We start from the raw sequence: 21624 nt of genomic DNA, 5'->3' as shown, positions 1-21624 counted from the left end.
AGCAATCATCAGGTCTGCCCACAGATTCTCAATTGGATTCAGGTCTGGACTTTGACTTGGCCCTTCTAATACTTGGATACGTTCATTTGTGAACTATTCCATTGAAGATTTGGCATTATGTTTTGGATCATTGTCCTGTTGGAAGATAAATCTCCGTCCCAGTCTCAGGTCTTTTACAGACTCCAACAGTTTTTTTTTCCAGAATCGTCCTGTATTTGGCTGCATTCATCTTCCCATTAATTTTAACCATATTCCCTGTCCCTGCTGAAGAAAAGCAGGCCCAAACCATGAGGCTGCCACCACCATGTTTGACAGTGGGGATGGTGTGTTCAGGGTGATGAGCTGTGTTGCTTTTACACCAAACATACCGCTTTGCATTGTGGCCAAAAAGTTTGATTTTGGTTTCATCTGCCTAGAGCACCTTCTTCTACATGTTTTGTGTGTCTCCCATGTGGCTTGTGGCTCGTGGATATCTCTGAGAAATAGCTTTCTTCTTGCCACTATTCCATAAAGGCCAGATTTGTGCAGAGTACGACTGATTGTTGTCCTATGAACAGACTCTCCCACCTCAGCTGTAGATCTCTGCAGTTCATCCAGAGTGATCATGGGCCTCTTGGCTGCATCTCTGAGTCAGTCTTCTCCTTGTTCAAGGTGAAAGTTTAGAGGGACGGCCGGGTCTTGGTAGATTTGCAGTGGTCTGATACTCCTTCCATTTCAATATGATTGCTTGCACAGTGCTCCTTGAGATCTTTGAAGCTTAGGAATTTTTTTTTGTATCCAAATCTGGATTTAAACTTCTCCACAACAGTATATCGAACCTGCCTGGTGTGTTCCTTGGTCTTCACGATGCTCTCTCCACTTCAAGCAGAACGCTGAGACTATCACAGAGCAGGTGCATTTATACGGAGACTTGATTACACACAGGTGGGAATAATATTGAACGAATATAATAATAATATCGAATAATATTGCACGCCGCACTTTTCAGTTTTTCATTTGTTAAAAAAGTATAAAATATCCAATAAATTTCATTCCACTTCACAATTGTTTCCCACTTGGTGTTGATTCTTGACAAAACAATGCACATTTTATATCTTTATATTTGAAGCCGGAAATGTGGCAAAAGTTTGAAAACTTCAAGTGGGCCCAATACTTTCACAAGGTACTGTAAGTCTGTAGGTGGGTACAATTCCTGGAATGTGGATTTTTCCTGAGACGTGATAGCTTTTGATATCCACTCAAAGAACACGTTACACTTTGAATGTGAAATGAACCCTTGTCGAGGAAGCGGAATGTTTGCCTTTGAGGCCTCAGCAACAACCCATCCATCCATCCATCCATCCATCCATTTTCTACAATGCTTAAACTCACGAAGGTGGTGGGCATGCTGGAGCCTATCCCACTTAACAGCAGGTGAGAGGCGGGGTACATCCTGAACTGGTTGTCAAGCAGTTGTAGGGGACATGGAATCAAACAATCATTCAAACTCACATTTACACACATACCTACCATGCGTATTTTTGGATATGGGAGGAAACTGGAGCACCCAGTTAAAATCCATGCAGGGAAAGGGAGAACATGCAAACTCCACACAGGCGATGTCATGATCCTGGATTCCAGCCAGGGCTGGGCGTGGCCGTCTAATCGGAAGGGTCACACCTGCGCCTCATGACCTCCGATTAGACCCAGTACATATAGGACCCGGGGGACGACAGAGACTCTGCTAGATCGTTGCCTCTCATGCCTCGTTGCCGCACTACCGTACTCCTGACGTCTACCTCCCGTGTACCGACCAACGCCTGTCTCCCGACCTACCCCGTAAGCCTGCCGTTACTGATCTTGCTGCTTGTTTGGACTGACTCGCTGGTAACCGACATTGGAACGAATAAAGGCTTATTCCGCACTGCTTACCTCTCACCTGAGTCGTGCATTTGGGTCCACCCCCGAGTCTCGTCCGTGACAGAACGATCTAGCCAAGAACATGGACCCAGCCGACTCTGAAGCCATTCGCCGTGCGCTGCAAGTGCAGGGCAAACGCCTGGGTGAGCAAGAGGCTGCTCTCCAGGGTATGACTCACCAGATCCAGGAGCTCTGCACCCAGCTGCAACCGTGGCTAGCCTCCCAAGCTAGCGCGGCCGCTCCTGTGCCTTCCCGTGCCACCATCACTCCGCTCTCTCGACCATAGCGGTTCTCAGGCGACTCCGGTAACGTCAAGCCCTTCCTGGCGCAGTGCGATCTCCACTTTGAGCTGCAAGCTTCCGCGTTTCCCACGGACCGCTCCCGGATCGCCTTCGTCATTTCCCACATGACAGGGAGGGCGGAGGCATGGGCCACCGCCGAGTGGAGCCGTAACTCGGAGACCTGCCGCTCATGGGCGAGCTTCGTCTGCGCGCTCACCCAGGTGTTCCAGTATGCGGCTCCGGAACGCCAGGCGGCGTCGTCACTCATGACAATTCGCCAGGGGGGTCGCCGCGTGTCCGACTACGCCATTGAGTTCCGGATTCGGGCTGCCGAGAGCCGCTGGAATGAGGAAGCCCTCCATGACGCGTTTTACGAGGGACTGTCCCCACAGATCCGTGGTCACCTCGTGGCCATGGATCTTCCGCCTTCGCTCAACTCCCTCATCGCATTGGCCCTCAAGGTGGACCAGCGCCTCACCGTGCAGAGACAGATGGAGGGCCTGAGGGAGGAGGAGAGGGAGAGTCGCAGTCCGGTTGTTTCCGCTTCCCGGCCACCCGTGTTGTCAGCTTCACCGGAAGCCATGCAAGTGGAGGGGCTTGGCAGCTCAGCGGAGGAGCGCTTACGTCGGCGACGAGAGGGACGCTGTTTTTACTGCGGGCGTTCGGGACACTTGATCGCCCGTTGCCCGACTCGACCAGGGCATTCTGACATCAGGATCGCTACTCCGGTAAGGGTGCGGTACACCGCGACGGGGTCAGGGAGGTCCCTTCTTCACCTCACCTTGGGAACGGACTCCCGTTCATGCTCTGTGACGGCTTTCATAGATTCTGGGTCGGAAGCAAACCTGATAAATCCCCGCGTGGTCGAGGAGCTGGGGGCGGCAACCTTTCCCACGCAACGGTTTCGTCACGCCTATGCCACCAACGGCAAGTTCCTTTGTCGGGTTACACATCGTACTCAGACGCTACGTATGAGCTTTCCGGACGCTCACTCGGAGCGAATTAGCTTTCATGTCTTCGACGCACGTAGTAGCGACATCATCTTGGGCAGTCCGTGGCTCAAAGAACATAACCCACAGAAAGATTGGACCACGGGTCAGATCAAGACTTGGGGTGAGGACTGTCTCAGTCGTTGTTTCGCTGTCCGGAGAGACAGGGGTATTCAAGTCGCGCCGGTTCGGCTAACAGAACCTGGTACCGCCCTGGACCTGACCGCAGTGCCCTCCTGCTATCATGACCTACGGGAGGTCTTCTCTGAATCTAAGGCAAAGTCTCTACCGCCACATCGGTCATACGACTGCGCGATTGAACTCCTGCCAGGCACCTTTCCTACCAGAGGGAAACTGTTCTCTTTAACAGGACCAGAGCATCAAGCCATGAGGGACTACATCGAGGACTCGCTGGCAGCCGGACTCATTCGCCCCTCATCTTCATCAGCCGGTGCGGGGTTTTTTTTTGTCAAGAAGAAGGACTCCACGCTGCAACCCTGCATCGACTACCGAGGACTGAACGACATCACAGTCAAGAACAGGTACCCTTTGCCGCTTATCTCTACAGCATTCGAACTCCTCCAGGGAGCCCGGATCTTGACCAAGCTCGACTTGCGCAGCGCTTACCATCTGGTGCGGATTCGGGAAGGGGATGAGTGGAAGACGGCGTTCAACACCCCCACAGGGCACTATGAGTATCTTGTGATGCCCTTTGGACTGACAAACGCTCCGGCCGTCTTTCAGAACTTCATTAACGATGTGCTCCGGGAGTTCCTGAACAGATCTGTCTTTGTTTACCTGGATGACATTCTCATCTTTTCAGCAGACCTAGCCTCTCACATTCAACAAGTCCGAGAGGTGCTCCGGCGTCTGCAGCAGCACCAATTATATGTGAATATGGATAAGTGTGAGTTCCATCAGGCATCCGTGTCCTTCCTGGGCTTCGTCTGGCTGAGGGAGAGATACGGATGGATCCCGGGAAGGTCGACGCGGTGCTGCGGTGGCCTACCCCCACCAACAGGAGGGACGTGCAGAGGTTCTTGGGATTTGCCAATTTCTATAGGAAATTCATAAGGAACTTCAGTTCCGTGGCCGCTCCTCTGCATTCGCTCACTTCGCCAAATACCACCTTCGACTGGTCCGGGACCTGCCAGGAGGCCTTCGGCAGGCTCAAGGCAAGTTTCACTACTGCGCCCGTTCTCATTATTCTGGATCCCGATAACCAGTTTGTGGTGGAGGTGGATGCATCGAATTCAGGAATCGGAGCAGTCTTGTCGCAGAGGAGTCCCAGGGATGGAAGGATTCACCCGTGCGCGTTCCTGTCTAGAAAGTTGACCCCGGCAGAGAGGAACTACGACGTTGGAGATAAGGAACTGCTGGCGGTCAAGAGCGCGTTGGAGGAGTGGCGGCACTGGCTGGAGGGCTCGCAAGTACCGTTCGTTGTCTTCACGGACCATAAGAACCTTGAATACCTGAAGTCCGTGAAGAGGTTGAACGCCCGTCAGGCCAGGTGGGCTCTATTTTTCACCCGCTTCCACTTTAAGGTGTTTTACCGCCCAGGCTCCAAAAACGGCAAGCCGGATGCACTCTCGCGGATCCACGAGGGAGGGCGCACTGATTCAGACGCCGCTACTATCCTGCCAGCGGGGTGCTTCGTGTCCGAGTTCACCTGGTCGATCGAGTCGTGGGTGAAGGAGCCCTGGAAGAGACACCGCCACCCGCGGATTGTCCGTCGGGCCGTCTTTTCGTCATCCCATCTCTGCGGGGAGACGTCATCAACTGGGCCCATACCAACAAGACGGTCTGCCACCCGGGTATGGCGAAGACACGGTCAGTGGTCGAACAAAGGTTCTGGTGGCCTAACCTCAGCAAGGATGTTAGGGAGTTCGTCAACGCCTGCCCGGTGTGTGCTGCCAATAAAACTTCCCGCCTACGGCCCGTTGGTGAGTTGCAACCCCTGTCCATCCCCTTTCGTCCGTGGTCACACATCGCGATGGACTTCGTTACCGGCCTGCCGCCTTCACAAGAGAACACAGTGGTGCTGTCCATAGTGGACCGTTTCTCCAAGATGGTCCACTTCGTGCCGCTCCCGAAGATCCCGTCGGCCAAGCAGACAGCCCAGTTGGTATTAGACAAGGTCGTCCGTTACCACGGTCTACCCCAGGACATCGTTTCGGACAGGGGTCCGCAATTCAGTGCCCGTTTCTGGAAGGAGTTCTGCAACCTCATCGGCGCTTCAGCAAGTCGGACATCGGGTCATCACCCAGAGTCTAATGGCCAGACTGAGAGGATTAACCAGGAATTAGAGACCGGTCTTCGATGTCTGGTATCCAGGGACCAGAGCACGTGGAGCCAGCACATCAAGTGGGTGGAGTATGCCCACAATTCCCTACCCTCCGCTTCAACAGGTATGGCTCCACTCCATGTCGTGCATGGGTATCCTCCGTCCCTGTTTCCTCCACTGGTCACAGAATCCACAGTTCCGTCGGCCCTGGCCGTGGTGCGACGCTGCAAACGGACCTGGGAAGCAGCTCGGAGGACACTGCTGCGCATGAGCAGCGCCTACAAGGCCGCAGCAGACCGCAAGAGGAGGGCCGCACCAGAGCTCAGAGTGGGACAGCGAGTGTGGCTCTCCACCAAAGATCTCCCGCTGCGGACGGAATCCCGCAAACTTGCTCCCAGGTTCGTTGGCCCGTTCCCTGTTTCCAAGGTTATTAACTCGGTCGCCGTCTCGTTGAAACTGCCCAGGTCGATGAGGGTGCACCCTACGTTCCACGTCAGCAGACTTCGCCCGAATCGCACGTCGTCGCTGGCTCCTCCGCTCAAGTCCCCCCCGCCCCCCCGCATGGTCGACGGTGGGTTGGTGTACACCGTGCGCCGGTTGCTGTCTTCCCGCCGCAGAGGGAGGGGGGTCCAGTACCTGGTGGACTGGGAGGGATATGGCCCAGAGGAGCGCTCTTGGATCCCCTCCCGCTTCGTCGTGGACCGCTCCCTCATCAGGGACTTTCACGCGGCTCACCCTGATGCGCCTGAGCCGTCCAGAGCCGGCCGTTGAGGGGGGGGTACTGTCATGATCCTGGATTCCAGCCAGGGCTGGGCGTGGCCGTCTAATCGGAAGGGTCACACCTGCGCCTCATGACCTCCGATTAGACCCAGTACATATAGGACCCGGGGGACGACAGAGACTCTGCTAGATCGTTGCCTCTCATGCCTCGTTCCCGCACTACCGTACTCCTGACGTCTACCTCCCGTGTACCGACCAACGCCTGTCTCCCGACCTACCCCGTAAACCTGCCGTTACTGATCTTGCTGCTTGTTTGGACTGACTCCCTGGTAACCGACATTGGAACGAATAAAGGCTTATTCCGCACTGCTTACCTCTCACCTGAGTCGTGCATTTGGGTCCACCCCCAAGTCTCGTCCGTGACAGGCGAAGACAAATTTGAACCCGGTTCCTCAGATGTGCTAACCAGTCGTTCACATTCATTAATTGAACAAATATTACAGTACTCTTTATCATTTAAATGCTCAGTGGTCCAGATTCAAAAATGGAACGTGCCACATTTGGAATCAAACTAATTGAATTAAAATGTATAAATGGGACATTACAGAGATTGTATTGGGTGTAGCATGCATTGGAATTCCAAACACAGTAGTCATATAAAAGATTTTAGAGGGGTGTACCTTGAACTCATACGACTCCTCAATGACCACCTCCAGCCGGCTGTGCTCCCCCAGGATGGGTTTACCCATCTCTGCAATCCTCCGGGCCTCCTCCTCCTCAGCGTTCAGATGGCCCTCGTACCCCTCTGGAAGGAGAATCCAAGGCTGTATGAGTGTGTTACAGATATGCCAAATGAAATCTCAATCAAGTACGTGTAAAACAGTAGGTTGTCCTACGTTATTATGGTGCTAAAGGCCGGGCAGCAGGACATCAACAGCAGGCTGCTGTCGACAAGTTTTTCTCCACATGGTGCATGCTTGTGAGGTTACTTGTGTGCCCAGTAAACACTTACATATTTGCTGTTCAGCATTTGGAAATTAAATTGAGTGAAGATTTTTTCTTTTGGGGGTGGGGTGGGGGGTTGTGGGCACTTATGCTGTTATTTGCTCAAAAACTCACCTATCTGCTGTTTTATTGTCAGGCCAAAGAAATATGAAATCAACTATAGATGTGGCACCAACTTGGTGATGAAGTGAGGGGGAGGGGCTTCATTGAGGCAGGCCATCGGCCCCTATGAGTTAAACTACTAAGTCTTAAGAGTTCAATTAGTCCCATGACTAAGCTTGTAACTCACTTTAGTTCTATAGCAATTGGAATTAATTTCAGAGGGGGCACTGAAATTAATTGACCTGCTCTTAATCCATTTGAACCTTCATAAAAGACTTTTTAAAAAATAAAAACAGCACTTGGTTGTATGTAAGTATTATAAAATTAATACCAAAACAATGTCAGGAAATTGTTTTTGTAAAATGTATATACAATACGTACTGTAGTATCAGTTGTTGGATGTGAGCATTTAAGGGAGGTGGCCTAGAGAGTGGTGCCATTTTGGCATTTTAAATTTCCGCCTACAGCGGCTCCCTACGAATGTTCTCTCTTTGTATTTGTGTGTTTGACTGTTTGCCCTGTTAAACAAAGCTCTAGAAGAGAATCTGCATCTCTGGCTCTACTTGGTCACATGGGAGGGCATTACATCAGTCGTAACTCGAACAACTCACAAGTTGCTAGATCTAGGTAGCACTGCATGAACAAGGGACCATGAAGGTGAGGACAAAACCACATGACAGTATGCTAAACAAAACAAGAAAGAAGCCCCATCTTACCTTGGCTGAGAAGCAGAGCTGTAATGAAGCAAAAAAGAGGAAGAATATGTATTGACAAGAAGTGGTCATGTGTATCAACTCTCGTCTGCAACACAGTCATTTATTGAGTGGGTATTTGTTGTGGTGACCTTAGTGGATATACGAGATGTGCTGAACACGTGGTGTGTACGTGCTTCGCATGTCGGATGTACTTTTTATGGAATTGGAGGCTTGGTGTTTCCAGTGTATAGTTTTGTGTGTGGCTTGAATGTGCAATGTTCATATTGAGATTACAATATCTTTTTTAGCTGTATTGGGTGATTATGTCAAGCACTGATATATGTGCTTAGGCATATGTGTTAAATAAGCTGACTTCCTATTTACCGTCTCTCTCTGTCATGGTCCTGCCGGCCGCGCTGATTGGGAGGTGCACATCTGCACCTCATGCTGGCTGATTGGCCCCGGTGTATATCGGACCATGGGGACAACTGGTCTGGTGGCATATCGTTGCAAATCATGCCCCGTTCCAGCACTCCCGTATCTTTGATCGTATTCCCGTGTGTACCGACCTCCGCCTGTTCTCCGACCAACCCCGTAAGCCTGACTCCTTTGATATTCCTGCCTGCTTTGATCAATCTCCTGTGTACCGACTCCTGCCTGCCCGCGGACCTGCTCTCCACGCCCGACGTCCTGACTACCGCTGCTGCACATGACTGCCTGCCCGATCTCCGACCTTGGAACAATAAGCGTTTTTCCTGAATTGCTCCTGCTTCGACGGCGACTGGCACGCCCACACGTTCCCGTCCAGGAGGTGCCGATGGCTCAGCTGCCGTCTCAGGTTCCCGTCCAGGAGGTGGCGATGGTTCCGCAGCGTAGCTAATATGTGTTTGGCATTACGATATACAGGGAGTTCTTGGGTTAAGACGGTCTCGATCTAAAACGTTTTGATTTTACAACATCTGAGTCTTATCTGCCATGATGGCCCCAGCACCATAGTGTTTCTGCTTAGTGAATGCATATTGCTTATCTGTGTTTGTGGGCTTGTGGGACTTTTCTGACTTCATGGGCCAAAAGAAGCTTTTTTTTTTTTTTTAAAAGCCATGCTGGTCTGCCGCAAGAAAAATAGTGACCATGGAAACGAAGCTCAACTTCATAGGAAAAAAAAAACTGAGAAAGGATTTACACCGACGGACATGACTGACATAAAGACTTGGGCTTCAGTTGGATGACCGTGGCGATTATTATTAAGGACAAAGCCCGTATTTTAGTGGACGTGAAGGGTTTCACCCCAATGAGGGATACAGTGATCATGAAGCAATGTTTTTTGTAATGAAAAAAAATGAAGCAACGTTGTTTGATCGTTGCCGCGATGGAAAGATTTTCATGTCATGGATTGAGGATCCGAATCAACGTGGACTTAATATCAGCCTCATTTTCATGAAGGGGAAAAGGCACGGTGTATTTTTCTAACTTTTGAAAGAGCAGAAAGGAGAGGACGCCGAGGAGGAATTTACGGCTAGCAACGGCTTCCTGCACTTGCTTACTTAGCAAGAGCTGAGTGCAGCCTGACTTCATTCTTCACCATCCCTGTCACAAGTGAGGCTCGAGGGCGGGCCCAAATGCACGACTCAAGAGGCAAGGAGGCGGTACAGAGGAGGTCTTTATTTGTGCTGAGATCGGTTACCAGCAGGTCAGTTCAAGAGAGCAGAAGTACTAGTGGTGCCAGGCTTACAAGGGTGGTCAGGGGACAGGCGAGGGTTGGTACACAGGAGATCGATCAAAGAAGGCAGAAGTGTTAAAGGAGTCAGGCTTACGGGGTCGGTCGGAGAACAGGCGCAGGTCGGTACACACGGGTTCACGATCAAAGATAAAGGAGTGCTGGAACGGGGCATGAGATGCGACGATCTGGCAGTGGACCAGTCATCCCCGGGGTCCTATATATACAGCTGGCCACGCCCAGCCAGGACGGGAAGGCAGGGACATGACAATCCCAGCCTCCCTTCCCTAATAGTAAGTGAAGCATCTTATATTTTTTACTTTAATGTATTTTAGTTTTTTAAACCAAGTAGCCATGTCCACACATTTTCCGAGCCGCTTATCCTCACGAGGTTCGCGGGAATGCTGTAGCCAATCCCAGCGGCCATCGTAAATTTTGACTTTAACGGTGAAATCCAACTTAAGTCAAAATTTGAGTTAAGTCGCTGCCGTGGGAACGGATCTCAGTCGTAGACTGAGGACTCCTTTTATATGCACATCTTGTTGGGTAATTGTGCTTGACATTGGTTCTTTGCAGAGCAAATTACAGTTTACACACTTTCTGCTTTGCATGTTGAATGTATATGCAGCATGTTTATGTTAACATGTTAAGTAAATGGGGCATGTACTTAACCTCGGTAGCATGTGGAGGGTCTAAGCTCAGTGAGCTGCATGAACAGTATGTATCAAGTGTATAACTGATGTGGTTTGCCTGCTGAGGTTATACCCTCAACATTTTGATCGAATGGTTATACATTATATGCTTAGAGTATTAAGTGTTGTGATATCCGCTTAGCATGTGGTTGCTGCGAGAGAGAGTGCACATTAACCTGAAATTCCTCTTTTCAGCCAGCGTGGCTCTTCCAAGACGATAAAGAAGTTTTCATGTTTCTCGTATTCTTCATCATCAATAATCCTCACCTGTAGCGCCTGACTGCAAATGCATACACACAGATTTGATCATTATCATAAATGTACTGCGAGGTACTTTTTGGAAAGGAAAAAAAATCCTTGCCAGGACAGTCTGACAAGTTCTTAAAAGTGCCAGGTTGGTATCATTGGCAGAACTTACGTTGTCTGGTCGTTGGTGAACTCCAGCTCACCCTGCGCATCTTCGTAGTCCTCCCCTGCCTTGGCCGTGCCTGACTCAGTGTGGTACGGCAGGATGACAGTACCACGGGCGCCCGAGTTGCGGACCACCGTCACCTCCATAGTGCCCACACTCTCGCTGACGCGCAGCATGCGCTCGCTGAAGGTGAAGATGCCGGCGTGGTCGTCATCCAGGATGGTCACTGTGGCAACCAGGGGCTCCACCAGCCGGCCCTTGGGTGCGGCGCCCGCCTCATCGCTTTCGAACATCCCCTCTGCGTCGCCCACCCGCAGGTTGAGCAGGCGCACAAAGAAGTGCTCATCCTCCTCAAAGATGTCATCGTCGATGATGCCAACCTGGAGATGAAAGATGTGGAAGTGTTCTTCTATATAGAAAGCAATGTTTGTCTTTTTCTTACCTTAATCTCCTTACGATTCTCTCCAGGTTTGAAAACCAGAGTTCCTTCACTGTACTCGTAATCGGAGCCAGCGTTGGCCGAACCATCCTCGGTCCTGTAGTCCACGTAAAAGGTATTCTCTTCCAGACCCCCTGAAAGCGTTGGGTTGGAAATTCATTGTGTCAACAATGTGACATCTCCATACGTTGAATTGCAGGTCAAAATTACTCTGATGTGAATAAAAGAAACCCAAATGAATTGAAGTTAAGGGTTTTAATGGGTACTAGTCGCGACTCTACATGGGATGTGGGGCAGTGCCAGTCCATCATTTGTCTATCTGTACCCTGTCATTGACAAGCATGCAGTTAACTCAACTCCTATTTATTTGGACGGGAAATTTGGATCTTAATAAAACACAAAACAATATACACGATTAAACAATATAAGTGCCAGATTTAGCACAGAGCTAATTGTCATCCTTAGTGCCCAAAACATAAATACTTCATACAGTCCAAGGTTTAACTGGCGTTTTGCCTGAAGTCAGCTGGGTTAGCGCCAATTTAGCCATGACACTAATGTTCACAAGCGCTATAGAAAATGGATGGATAATTGTAATTAACACATAGTTAATGCCCTGGCCCCAATTTTCACTACCCTACCTTGGCATATGACTGCCAGTGTGAGGATTCCGCAGTTCTCCATGCATTGACTGTGAGCACTTTCAAAGGAGATGCGGCTGCACACGGCAAGGTCGTCATCTTCCGGCGCTTCCTCATCGGTGACCACGACGCGTCGAGCGTGGTCGGCGGCGTGTTTCTTCAGGACGTTACCGGCTCCTATCATCATGCGAGTGGCCTGGAGGGAGCAGAGAACAGAAGAGAAAGAGGGTGTGAGTGCATTTGTGATTGTGGTGGAAGCACAGGGAGAGCCGGATCTTACCTCCAGGGCCTGGGCTGGTTTGAAGTAAAGGTTACTGGGAGTGTTACCTGTATGCGGTAGAAGGCTCTGCTCTTCTGCTGGTGCAGCAGGGCATAGTAGTTGGCCAGCTCCACCAGTTGGTCGAGCTCTTTGTCCGGATACTTCTGCTTCAGCTCCTTCAGGATGCGGATGACCTTGAAAGGGAGTCCAATTTTTTTTTTTTTTTTTTTTTACAACTCCAGCTTGTCTTAAGCACCTTACGCATGTATACATTTTTAACATCTCAACACAGGTGTGGAGAAAAAGAGCAAAAATGTGAATCTAAAAACAGTACAAAAAAGTGCACTCATTTTGAATGGGATTTATAATTTATTGCAACTTCTTCTTTCTTCTTTTCCTTTCGGCTTGTCCCATTAGGGGTTCCCACAGCGTGTCATCTTTTCCCATCTAAGGCTATCTCGTGCATCTTCTTCTCTAACACCCACTTTCCTCATGTCCTCCCTCACAACATCCATCAACCTTTTCTTTGGTCTTCCTCTCACTCTTTTGCCTGGCAGCTCCATCCTCAGCACCCTTCCACCAACATACTCACTCTCTCATCTCTGAACATGTCCAACCAACTAAGTCTGCTCTCTCTAACCTTGTCTCCAAAACATCCAACTTTGGCTGCCCCTCTAATGAGCTCGTTTCTAATCCTATCCAAAACATAACAAATTGAAAAGCAATAACAATTAATCAATTACAATATCAGTTTATTAATTAATGCAATGTAATTACCTGACTATATGGCCAAATTAATGCAACAAATATTCGCTTTTTAGTGGTGTCTTGAGATTCAAGTTTAATTTGTTCCATGGCCACGCTCATTATGCAAAACTCAAATCAATTGAAATGCCAGTACAATCTTCTTCTGAGTATCGTACCTCTTTGCGACTCTCATCTAGCTCCCGACTCGTCTCCAAGTTAACTACGGCACTGCTGGAGTTGGGCAAGTTGCCTGCAGCACCCATGGACGCGGGCGCAACTGACGCCACGCCAACATTATTGGCCGCCGCGTCTCCAGTGCAGTTTTCGGCGGGGACCACTGCACCTCCCCGTGGCGTGAACTTGCCGTCCGCGCTCATCTCCATGCCACCCTTGTTGGGTGTCAGGTCTCCTTCCATCTCCACGACGATGCCATGGCGTTTGTCGGCACGGTAGCGCTTGCCCATGTACTTGTAGAAGAGCAGGCGGCGGTCGGCAATCCAGGCCAGGATGACGCACACTGGGAAAAAGAGTAGGGTCACCAAGGCCTCCCACACCTGAGAGACAGGAAAACAATCCAAATGAAGTCGCCATTTAACCATAATGATGTTAATACATCTGCTTTTAATTCAGAAGATGAAATTCTTTAATAGTATCACTGATAAGTGGCTATATTTGACTGGCAATAACTGGAGATGCGCATTGCCTTAAATCATATAAGACGATGAACATGTTGAAGCTTGATCAACAGGAGATTTTGTCTTTATTGAGTAATTGTAATGACAAATTTGTGTTTCATCAAGCGTAAGTGTATGGGCATGTCTGATGACCAATAGTACCCAAAGGGGCCGTGCCAATACTTGATTGGCAGCAGACGAATGTGTCTGTGGTTGGTAGACAGCAGCAAGAGGGTGGGTCCGGATTTGAATGACAGCAATTAAAAGGTTTTTGTCTGTGTTTGATTGACAGGCATCCGGGGGACCTGTCTGTAATTGGATTGACAGTTTAAAAGTGTGTCTGTGCTAGACAGAGTGACTCGAGGGCGTGCTTGCGATTTGACAGATGATGTGAGTCTGTAACTGACTGACAACAGCTATGTAAGTGACACTAGGAAATCCCACTAGTTCACATCTGTCACTAGAAGTACTAGTAGCATACAGATGTCAACTAGCAAACTTTGGCAGAAAGTGGTCTCTTCAGAAAGGAGTCTAATTCATTCCATACCATGCTTGTAATTCAAAACACTCATACCTGAAATCCTCTTTCCCTATTGAAATGAATTGAAATGCCATTAATCAGTTCCATCCCCACTCCAGAAAATTAAAAAAAAAAGCAGAGACATAATGACATAATTAAAAAGAATGTTAAAAAAGATAAAGTTTGTCTTATGATTTAATGCTTCAATACAATCAATTCTCCAGCTCCTTCTGCTTTGCCTGCCTTGGCCATTGGGAGGCAGATGCATTATGTAGGACTAGATGTTAATATCCCTCTCTCCCCAGATAAATGCAGAAGGGTTGGGTTAGGAAGGGCATCTGGCGTAAAAACTGTGCCAAACAAATATGAACGTTCATCTGAGATGACATGCTGTGGCGACCCCTAATGTGACAAGCTGAAAGAAATACATACATATATCCTTCTATTCAAGCCGGTCATGTAGACAAACGAAGAAGATTGTGGTTCTTGTTCATTCGTCTGTATTAACAGTGTCAAGTTTATTGTAATAAGACGCAGTGATATTAGTTTTGATGAAGGATATATGTATGTATATATAGTCTTGTGATTGCTTCACTGTGTTAAAGTATCTTTGTTAATTGTTAGCATGTCAATAGGGGCTTTCTTTTGGCAGTTTTCGGTTTGTTTTAAATACACAATGTATAATCTCATCTTTTATGTTTAGTTTGACACTAAACCCCAACTGGGAGTGGCTTTAAACATCTTGAAAGCTCTTTTTTTTCAAGAAGAATTGTTCATTATTTGCTTAAAGTACTATTTTTGTGAAGTGAGATGAGTTCTCCGCTACCATACAACACTTCTTTATAAGTTTGCACTCATAAGCTAAGGGGGGAAAAAAATGTCTCAATTTCCAAACTGTAGTTACCCATATTTCACGGCAACATTTTACCAGAATTGCACACTACTAGTGAGGCAAAACTGTGCACTAGTTGACAATTGCCTGCTACTGGTACTGCAAGTGACAGAATAACATTTTAGTTGTTACTGTAGTGCTTTACTAGAAGTAATAGAAGTAGCTCCCGAATGCCAACCACTGCACAGTTCTGCTTTACTATTCAGATGTACGTAGCTTTACCAGTATGCAGGTGTTGCACTACTAGTCTGCAGAAATGACATACTGACTTTGAAAGCAGTAGTGGAAAAAGTATTTCTAGTAAGACAGTTATACTAGTGTGTTGACTTGTGAGTGATGACAAAGACACAGAAGGGGCTAGTTCCTGTGCATTGACCTTAAACTGCAAGTCAAAGATATTGAAAACAAATCGTCAAATAGCTTTGATATTGCGATTTATTAAATACTCACACTGCTCTCTATAAACATTATTAACACCTAGTGCTTAAATTGTGGTAACTGTAGCAAAAAGATATCAACTAGTACAAATTTTTTCCTCACTATGCCTACAGTGAGTTGTTCTAATATTAAGCCAAATATGTATGTGTATGAAATGTAATAGATCCACCACATCGGTGTCAAACTCAGGGCCCGAGGGCCAGAACCGGTCCACCACATGATCTTATGTGGCCCGCGAAGGGAAATCAGGTGGGTCGACTTTCATGATTTTTGTTAAAATCTGTACTAACATTTCAAATTGTGATATCATAAATGACAACAACATATTTCAAGCGTTTTTGTGTTATCAAACATAAACAATAGTTGAAAATGGCCAGTCATAACAGCCCTCTGAGGGAAACTGTAACTACAATGTGGCCTGCGACAGAAATGTCTGACACCCCTGTATGTCTACCAGTATGTTGCTTGTAAGGTACATTCGTTCTACGAGTGCAAGGAATTATAATACTAGTGAGGATAAAGAGCGTACTGGACAGCGAAGATATAAAATGCTCATACGGCTTCCACGTTTTCATAGTTTATTAATAAGGGTTATTTGCTTTCTACTAAGGCTATATTGTCATGGAAACAAAATTACCACTAAGACACATTTGTTGTGCAAGTTCATGGAATTGTACTATTAGTCAGCATAAAGAGCATACTGGTACATGGATATTGGAAAAAAAATGCTCACACCGTGTTGGAGAGTTCATTAGTAAGGATTATTTGAATATAATAGTAGGCCAATGAGGCACTTTAATGGAAAGAAAATTACTAGGAAGAAAAAGTCATTCTACTTGTAAATGTAAAGCACAATCTAGATCTGGATCTAAATCTAGATTATAGTAGTTAAAGACTTGATGGGCACTAACAACAGTTAAAATTTGCACATACCTACATGTTTACCTTCTGTATGAAAATGTGCTACATAAATACATCTGCTTTGCTTTACTAGTGCGCTCTCGTTGTGCTACTAGTGAGCAGAATTATCTTATTAGTGAGGACAAAGGGCGGACTGGTTTATGTTGTAAAACTAGCGGATGGTCCTTTCCGTACGGGTGTTAGGGAGTCCAACTCACCTCTACCACGCCGGGTGTCATGACAGACAGGATCAGATAAAGCCAGATGTAGGCGAAGATGCTCCAGAAGGCGGTGATGAAGAAGACCCGCAGGTGTTTGATTTTGCGCACCTGGCCCTGGGGGATGGTCCACACGCAGATGCCAATGATCACAAACATGTTAAAGGCGGCGCTCCCCACAATGGTACCCGGCCCCAACTCGCCCGCCTTGAATTCATGGCCGCACACCTGTAGAGACAGCGACACAAATGGATGATTTGTGGCAGAGCTTGGGAAATAAGATCTCACTCGGAACTTAAGTAGAAGTAGAGATACTTGTGAAGTAAAAGTTGAAGTATTAATTCAGCTCGAGTCAATGTAAAAAAGGAGAAAATTTCAAATGTACCAAAGTAGAAATGTTATTTTCCTTTGAAGTGCAATTATAAACTGGCACAAAGGAAAACATTTTTTGCACAGAGTGTACATTTCCCACTTTTAACTTCCATAGTAGTTATGAGTATGGTGTTTTCCTGTGTGTAATGTAGTGTACCTCTATGACTGACAGCAGGATCTCTGGTGCGCTGGAGCCCAGAGCCATGAGTGTCAGGTTGGACACTGTTTCGTTCCAGATACGAACCGTCGCCACTGATGTTTCCCCATTTGGCATGGTGATGGTCACCTCCTTCTCCTGTTGGCAAAACACGCATTGCACACAATAATATAAACATGCTAATAGATTAGTTTACATAGGATTCAACGTTGTTGTTTATTACATGTGAAATGCAGATTGTATTTAAGAGTGGTTGTAAATTACACAAAACACATTAAATCATCTATGCTCAGAGAAAAGACAGGAAACACTATTGATTGCTACCCAGCCTACCTATCAAAAAAACCCCAACAATTTCTTAAATGTGTTTTTTAATGAGGAAAATGGCACTCTTGAGTATTGCACTTTATAAAAGGCCTGAGTAATGACATAGTTAAAAAAGAATGTAAACAATTACAGAGTGTTTTAAACATTATCTAATGTTTCAGTTCAATCTGTTGTGGTTGTCCTTTTGTTATGCGTGACTTAGGTACTTAGGGGTGGGAGCAATATAATATACTCATGCAGACAAATGGAGCATAGCTTCCAGGCTACTGTGATTTAGTAAGCTGCTGTATTGTTAGTCGTTTTTCACAGAGGATAAAGAATATATGCCTGAATATTGTGATATCACATATATGTTGCTCTACCATTTGTGTTCAAATATCTGTTGCTAAATGGGTTACAGCACCACGACTGTTGATACTAGTGTTAGCTCATGAAAGAAAATTTCCATTATATTAGTATCACTCAAATGATTATTCTTAAAATAAAGTTGTTCGATTGTTTTAAAAACACATGTAATTTTCTTTGTTTACTTTGACAGTAAATTTCCACTGGGTGTGGCATAAAACAAACTGTTTTGAAGAACTCTTCAATCGTTATTAAACTGCTGCTTACTGGTAAGTGATTTGAATTGTTTACTGCCACCATACAGCAGTAGTATCGCAAGTTTGGACTTGCAACTCAAAGCAAAGAAATCAGTGAGATGACAGCTCATATGTCAAAAAACTTGAAAACTGGGTTATGTATCTCACGGCACCACTTTAAACATTGATGCAGAATATACAGTACATGCATCCAGTAGTACAATGTGAGTAATGATACACCACTCTCACTGATTTTAAAATAAATGTCGAATTAATTTAAAAGGTTCCTGTTTGGTTCCTCGTTGTAGCATTGCCCTGCTGACCGGACCAAAAAAGCTCACTTATAATGAATAATAAATGATGTTTGTGAACTGTATTTGGCAACTTAAGTGCGTTCTCAAAATGGATCCCAGTATCACATGGCTTATTGCCCAATTGCCCTTTGAATGCCACGTTACAAGGAACTGCAAACATGATATGATATGGTATGATAACAATAACAATATTACTGCTACTACTGCTAAAAATAGACGGCATGGTGTATGACTGATTAAAGGATCTATCTCACAGTTCTGGAGAGTGGAGTTCAAATCCCAGCCCTGCCTGTGTGTAGTCTCCCCGTTCTCCTTGTGCCTGCGTGGGTTTTCTTCTGGCACTCTGGTTTCCTCCCACATCTCAAAATCATGTGTTAATTGAAGACTATAAATTGCCCATTGGTGTGAATGGCTGTTTGTTTACGTGTGCCCTGAGGTCTGTTGGCAACCAACCAGTTCAGGGTGTACCCCACCTCTCGTCTGAAGATAAAAGAGATTGAACCAGAGTTCAAATCCCGGTCTTGAACAGCTAAAGTACAATTCAACTGCAACATGGAGTCAATTTTCTGCCTCAAGTTTGTGGTCACATTCGTCTGAGCCAATTAGTATTAGGTATTATATATGTTTATTAGTGAACTCCCTGTGGTAGTCTGCACCATCTGCACATCTGTTGCTGACCAATGCTCGCCTCTCATACCTTAGTAGCATCTGCCCCACTTTCACAATCGACTGAGGAGTATCTCCAACATTTGGACAATCGACTTGGTCCCAGACTATTGTACGACTTGCCACTTTCAACTGCAATACACTCCTTGAAGTCTTGACACCCTTTGCACATTGCACTGGACTATTGGTCTAATGTGTATTCTAATTGCTCTAAATGCAAGATGACTCTGAATCCTTTGCACAACTGTGAGTTATAAAAAATGTTCTTTGTAAATTGACTGTCTGTCTGCTGTTGTACTCCACATTTATGGATTTAGTAAGTGCTCCTGTTTGGATAGCAATGAGACAAACTCACAAAGACAAGGTTGTCTTTGAAAGGCTAACATGCCCACAAAATGGGAGCTTCAAATTAAAATTGTAGACTTTCTCTGTGCTTAAGGGCATGGCTTCTTTAAACATTTTTGTGGATGTACCTATGATAGACATGTCAGCCAAATTTTATGCTGTTAAATGAAACTTGCTTTGGAGCTACCTTGGGAAAACAGAGAAACAAACCAAAATGTTTGGAGCATAAAAGAGATATGCTTTTAATAGAAAATCCTTGGGGCAGTCCAAAACAGGTCTCATTAGGCTTGGTTTGTTCCAAACTCAGGAAGCGGCTGGGCTATTCACAGAAGGGTTGAGCTGGTGTATTGTCTCATGGCATTGAGTGCCACGAGTTGATATAGAACATGTCATTTGTTGGCCTTTGACCAGACCTGATTGAGGTCAAATTGTGACGATGCCGATCAGTTTGTTACTTATCGCAAATGGACAAAATCTCTCGGGCCAGTTCGTCTTTCAACGACCCCTAAAAATGGTCAAAAAGGCCGCAGATGGTGTCAAACCAAAGAGGATGACTTTCTGTTTAAGGATTGGGCTTTAGGAATTTTTTTGTGTGTCTCCTCATGAGAGACATACAATATCTAGTACATAACAGGTTACTAATGGAAAATGAATTTTCTCAAGATTTTAGGAGGCACAACTAAGAGTCATCAAACTTTGACATCATGCTCCATGCTTGCTTGCAGGTTTGGCATATCTAATGAGTTTGGTGGTTAAAATGCTCCATTTCCAATGAGTGAGTGGAGCATACACTGTGAAATGATGACCTCACCTGTGATGTAATGACCTCAATGGACGCCATGAAGCGGTCGGCGATGATTGACACGCCCAGGAACATATACATGAGAGACACAAAGTAGACCACCGCCCGGGTGATCTGGTCTCCGAGGCCTGGCTGGTTGGGTTGCCAAACGGGCAATAGGATGCCCGGCTTGCACACAGTCACGTCATCGCACTTGCCCTTGGCCAGTACACTGCTGTTTCCATATGGCCCGGTGGAAGGTAGGGAAGAGGGCAGCATGGCGGCTGCGACCGCTGTCCCCCACTGGGACTCTGACTGGCATTCTGGGACCGAGGACAGGAAGAGAAGGGCCAAGAGGGGAAGGAAGACTGGGACGGGTATGGCAAGGCGAGACATGGCAACACAACCTGGAGGACACAGGAAGGATGACTGCAGGCAAAGATGCTAGTTGACCTTCAAGAAAGAAACAAAGAAAATGAAGTTGTCAATAAAAGCATAACCTTCCCAAGCCGATCATTTTCTATGCACACAAAGTATGTTCCCGGTCAATATTGACCTCACCCAAGAAAATCCTTAATATAATTTTCTATATGAAATTATGAACTTCACATCTATTTAAAATGTATTAATAGTCTCTCTGACATTAGTAAATAGATGAATAATTCTTAAACAACGTTTCAAAGAGAAAAAAAATATATTTTAATTTGCTCCATTGCATGTACTTGCTTTTTTTCTTTTTTTTTGTCAATGGAACCCTCTGACTTCTGTTGGTCACTCTTGATGTTTTACTCTTTAACTATTTGAAGAACCTTCAACAACCAACAGGTACACATTTTCTGTTGGAACATGTGCAAATGTGGTGAAATGGCAGAGTTTTCAGGACTGTTTTAAACTTCCCTGTCAACACCGAACTGACTGTCCCGACTTTTTGTGGGCCTACTCATGATACACATACCTATTACATTTCTTTCTAAAGATTGTGTTCCAGGCGGTGGACCACAATTTCCTCAAAGCCATCTTGAAGGTGTTCTTTATGGCCTCACCGAACTACTTCTGTGCCCAGGTTTTTGCCTCAGCGACCACCAAAGCTGCATTCCGCCTGGCTAGCCGGTATCCATCAGCTGCCAAAAAGGCCCACTAGGAGTCCTTCTTCAGCTTGACAGCATCCCTCACTGTTGGTGTCCACCAACGTGTTCGGGGATTACCACCACGACAGGCACCGACCACTTTACGGCCACAGCTCTGGTCGGTCGCCTCAGCAATGGAGGTGCGGAACATAGTCCACTTGGACTCAATGTCCCAGCCACCCCTGGAACATGATAAAAGTTCTGTCGACACTGTGTAAATTGAAGATGGGCGGTGCTGACTTTGACTCAGGATGTTGTGAGTCGCTGGGGAGAATACTTCAAAGACCTCCTAAATTCCACTGACATGCCTTCCCTTCAGGAAGCAGGTTTGGCTTCTCTGAGGGGAGTTTTCCTGGCCATCGAGGTGGTTAAAAAGTTCCTCGTTGCAAGGCCCCTGGAGTAGTAGTTCCTAAAGGCTCTGGATGTTATG

The 21624-nt window shown here is 46.6% G+C and overlaps 1 protein-coding gene across 8 annotated transcripts in view; it reads right to left on the bottom strand.

Moving 5' to 3' along the window:
- The window catches only part of slc8a2b (solute carrier family 8 member 2b), a 28316-nt gene extending 7853 nt beyond the window's left edge, over positions 1-20463 (bottom strand). The window contains exons 1-13 of one of the 8 annotated variants that reach the window (XM_061828025.1): positions 20098-20187; positions 17054-17191; positions 16525-16752; positions 13218-13436; positions 13059-13091; positions 12204-12329; positions 11877-12072; positions 11239-11369; positions 10803-11176; positions 10561-10664; positions 8724-8744; positions 8541-8555; positions 6854-6978 (exon numbers count right to left, since the gene is read on the bottom strand). In XM_061828025.1, coding sequence (XP_061684009.1) covers positions 6854-6978; positions 8541-8555; positions 8724-8744; positions 10561-10664; positions 10803-11176; positions 11239-11369; positions 11877-12072; positions 12204-12329; positions 13059-13091; positions 13218-13436; positions 16525-16752; positions 17054-17191; positions 20098-20169 — 1782 coding nt within the window. In that variant the 5' untranslated portion in view covers positions 20170-20187. Of the gene's footprint in view, positions 1-6853; positions 6979-7984; positions 8015-8540; positions 8556-8723; positions 8745-10560; positions 10665-10802; positions 11177-11238; positions 11370-11876; positions 12073-12203; positions 12330-13058; positions 13437-16524; positions 16753-17053; positions 17192-20097 lie in introns of all 8 variants that reach the window. The other 7 variants (XM_061828019.1, XM_061828022.1, XM_061828017.1 and 4 more) reach the window with 7 other exon arrangements.
- Between the last annotated feature and the right edge of the window lie 1161 nt (positions 20464-21624).

The sequence above is a fragment of the Syngnathoides biaculeatus genome, chromosome 8, assembly GCF_019802595.1.
Source record: "Syngnathoides biaculeatus isolate LvHL_M chromosome 8, ASM1980259v1, whole genome shotgun sequence".
Lineage (NCBI taxonomy): Eukaryota > Metazoa > Chordata > Actinopteri > Syngnathiformes > Syngnathidae > Syngnathoides > Syngnathoides biaculeatus.
This window is presented reverse-complemented; position numbering and strand designations above follow the sequence as displayed.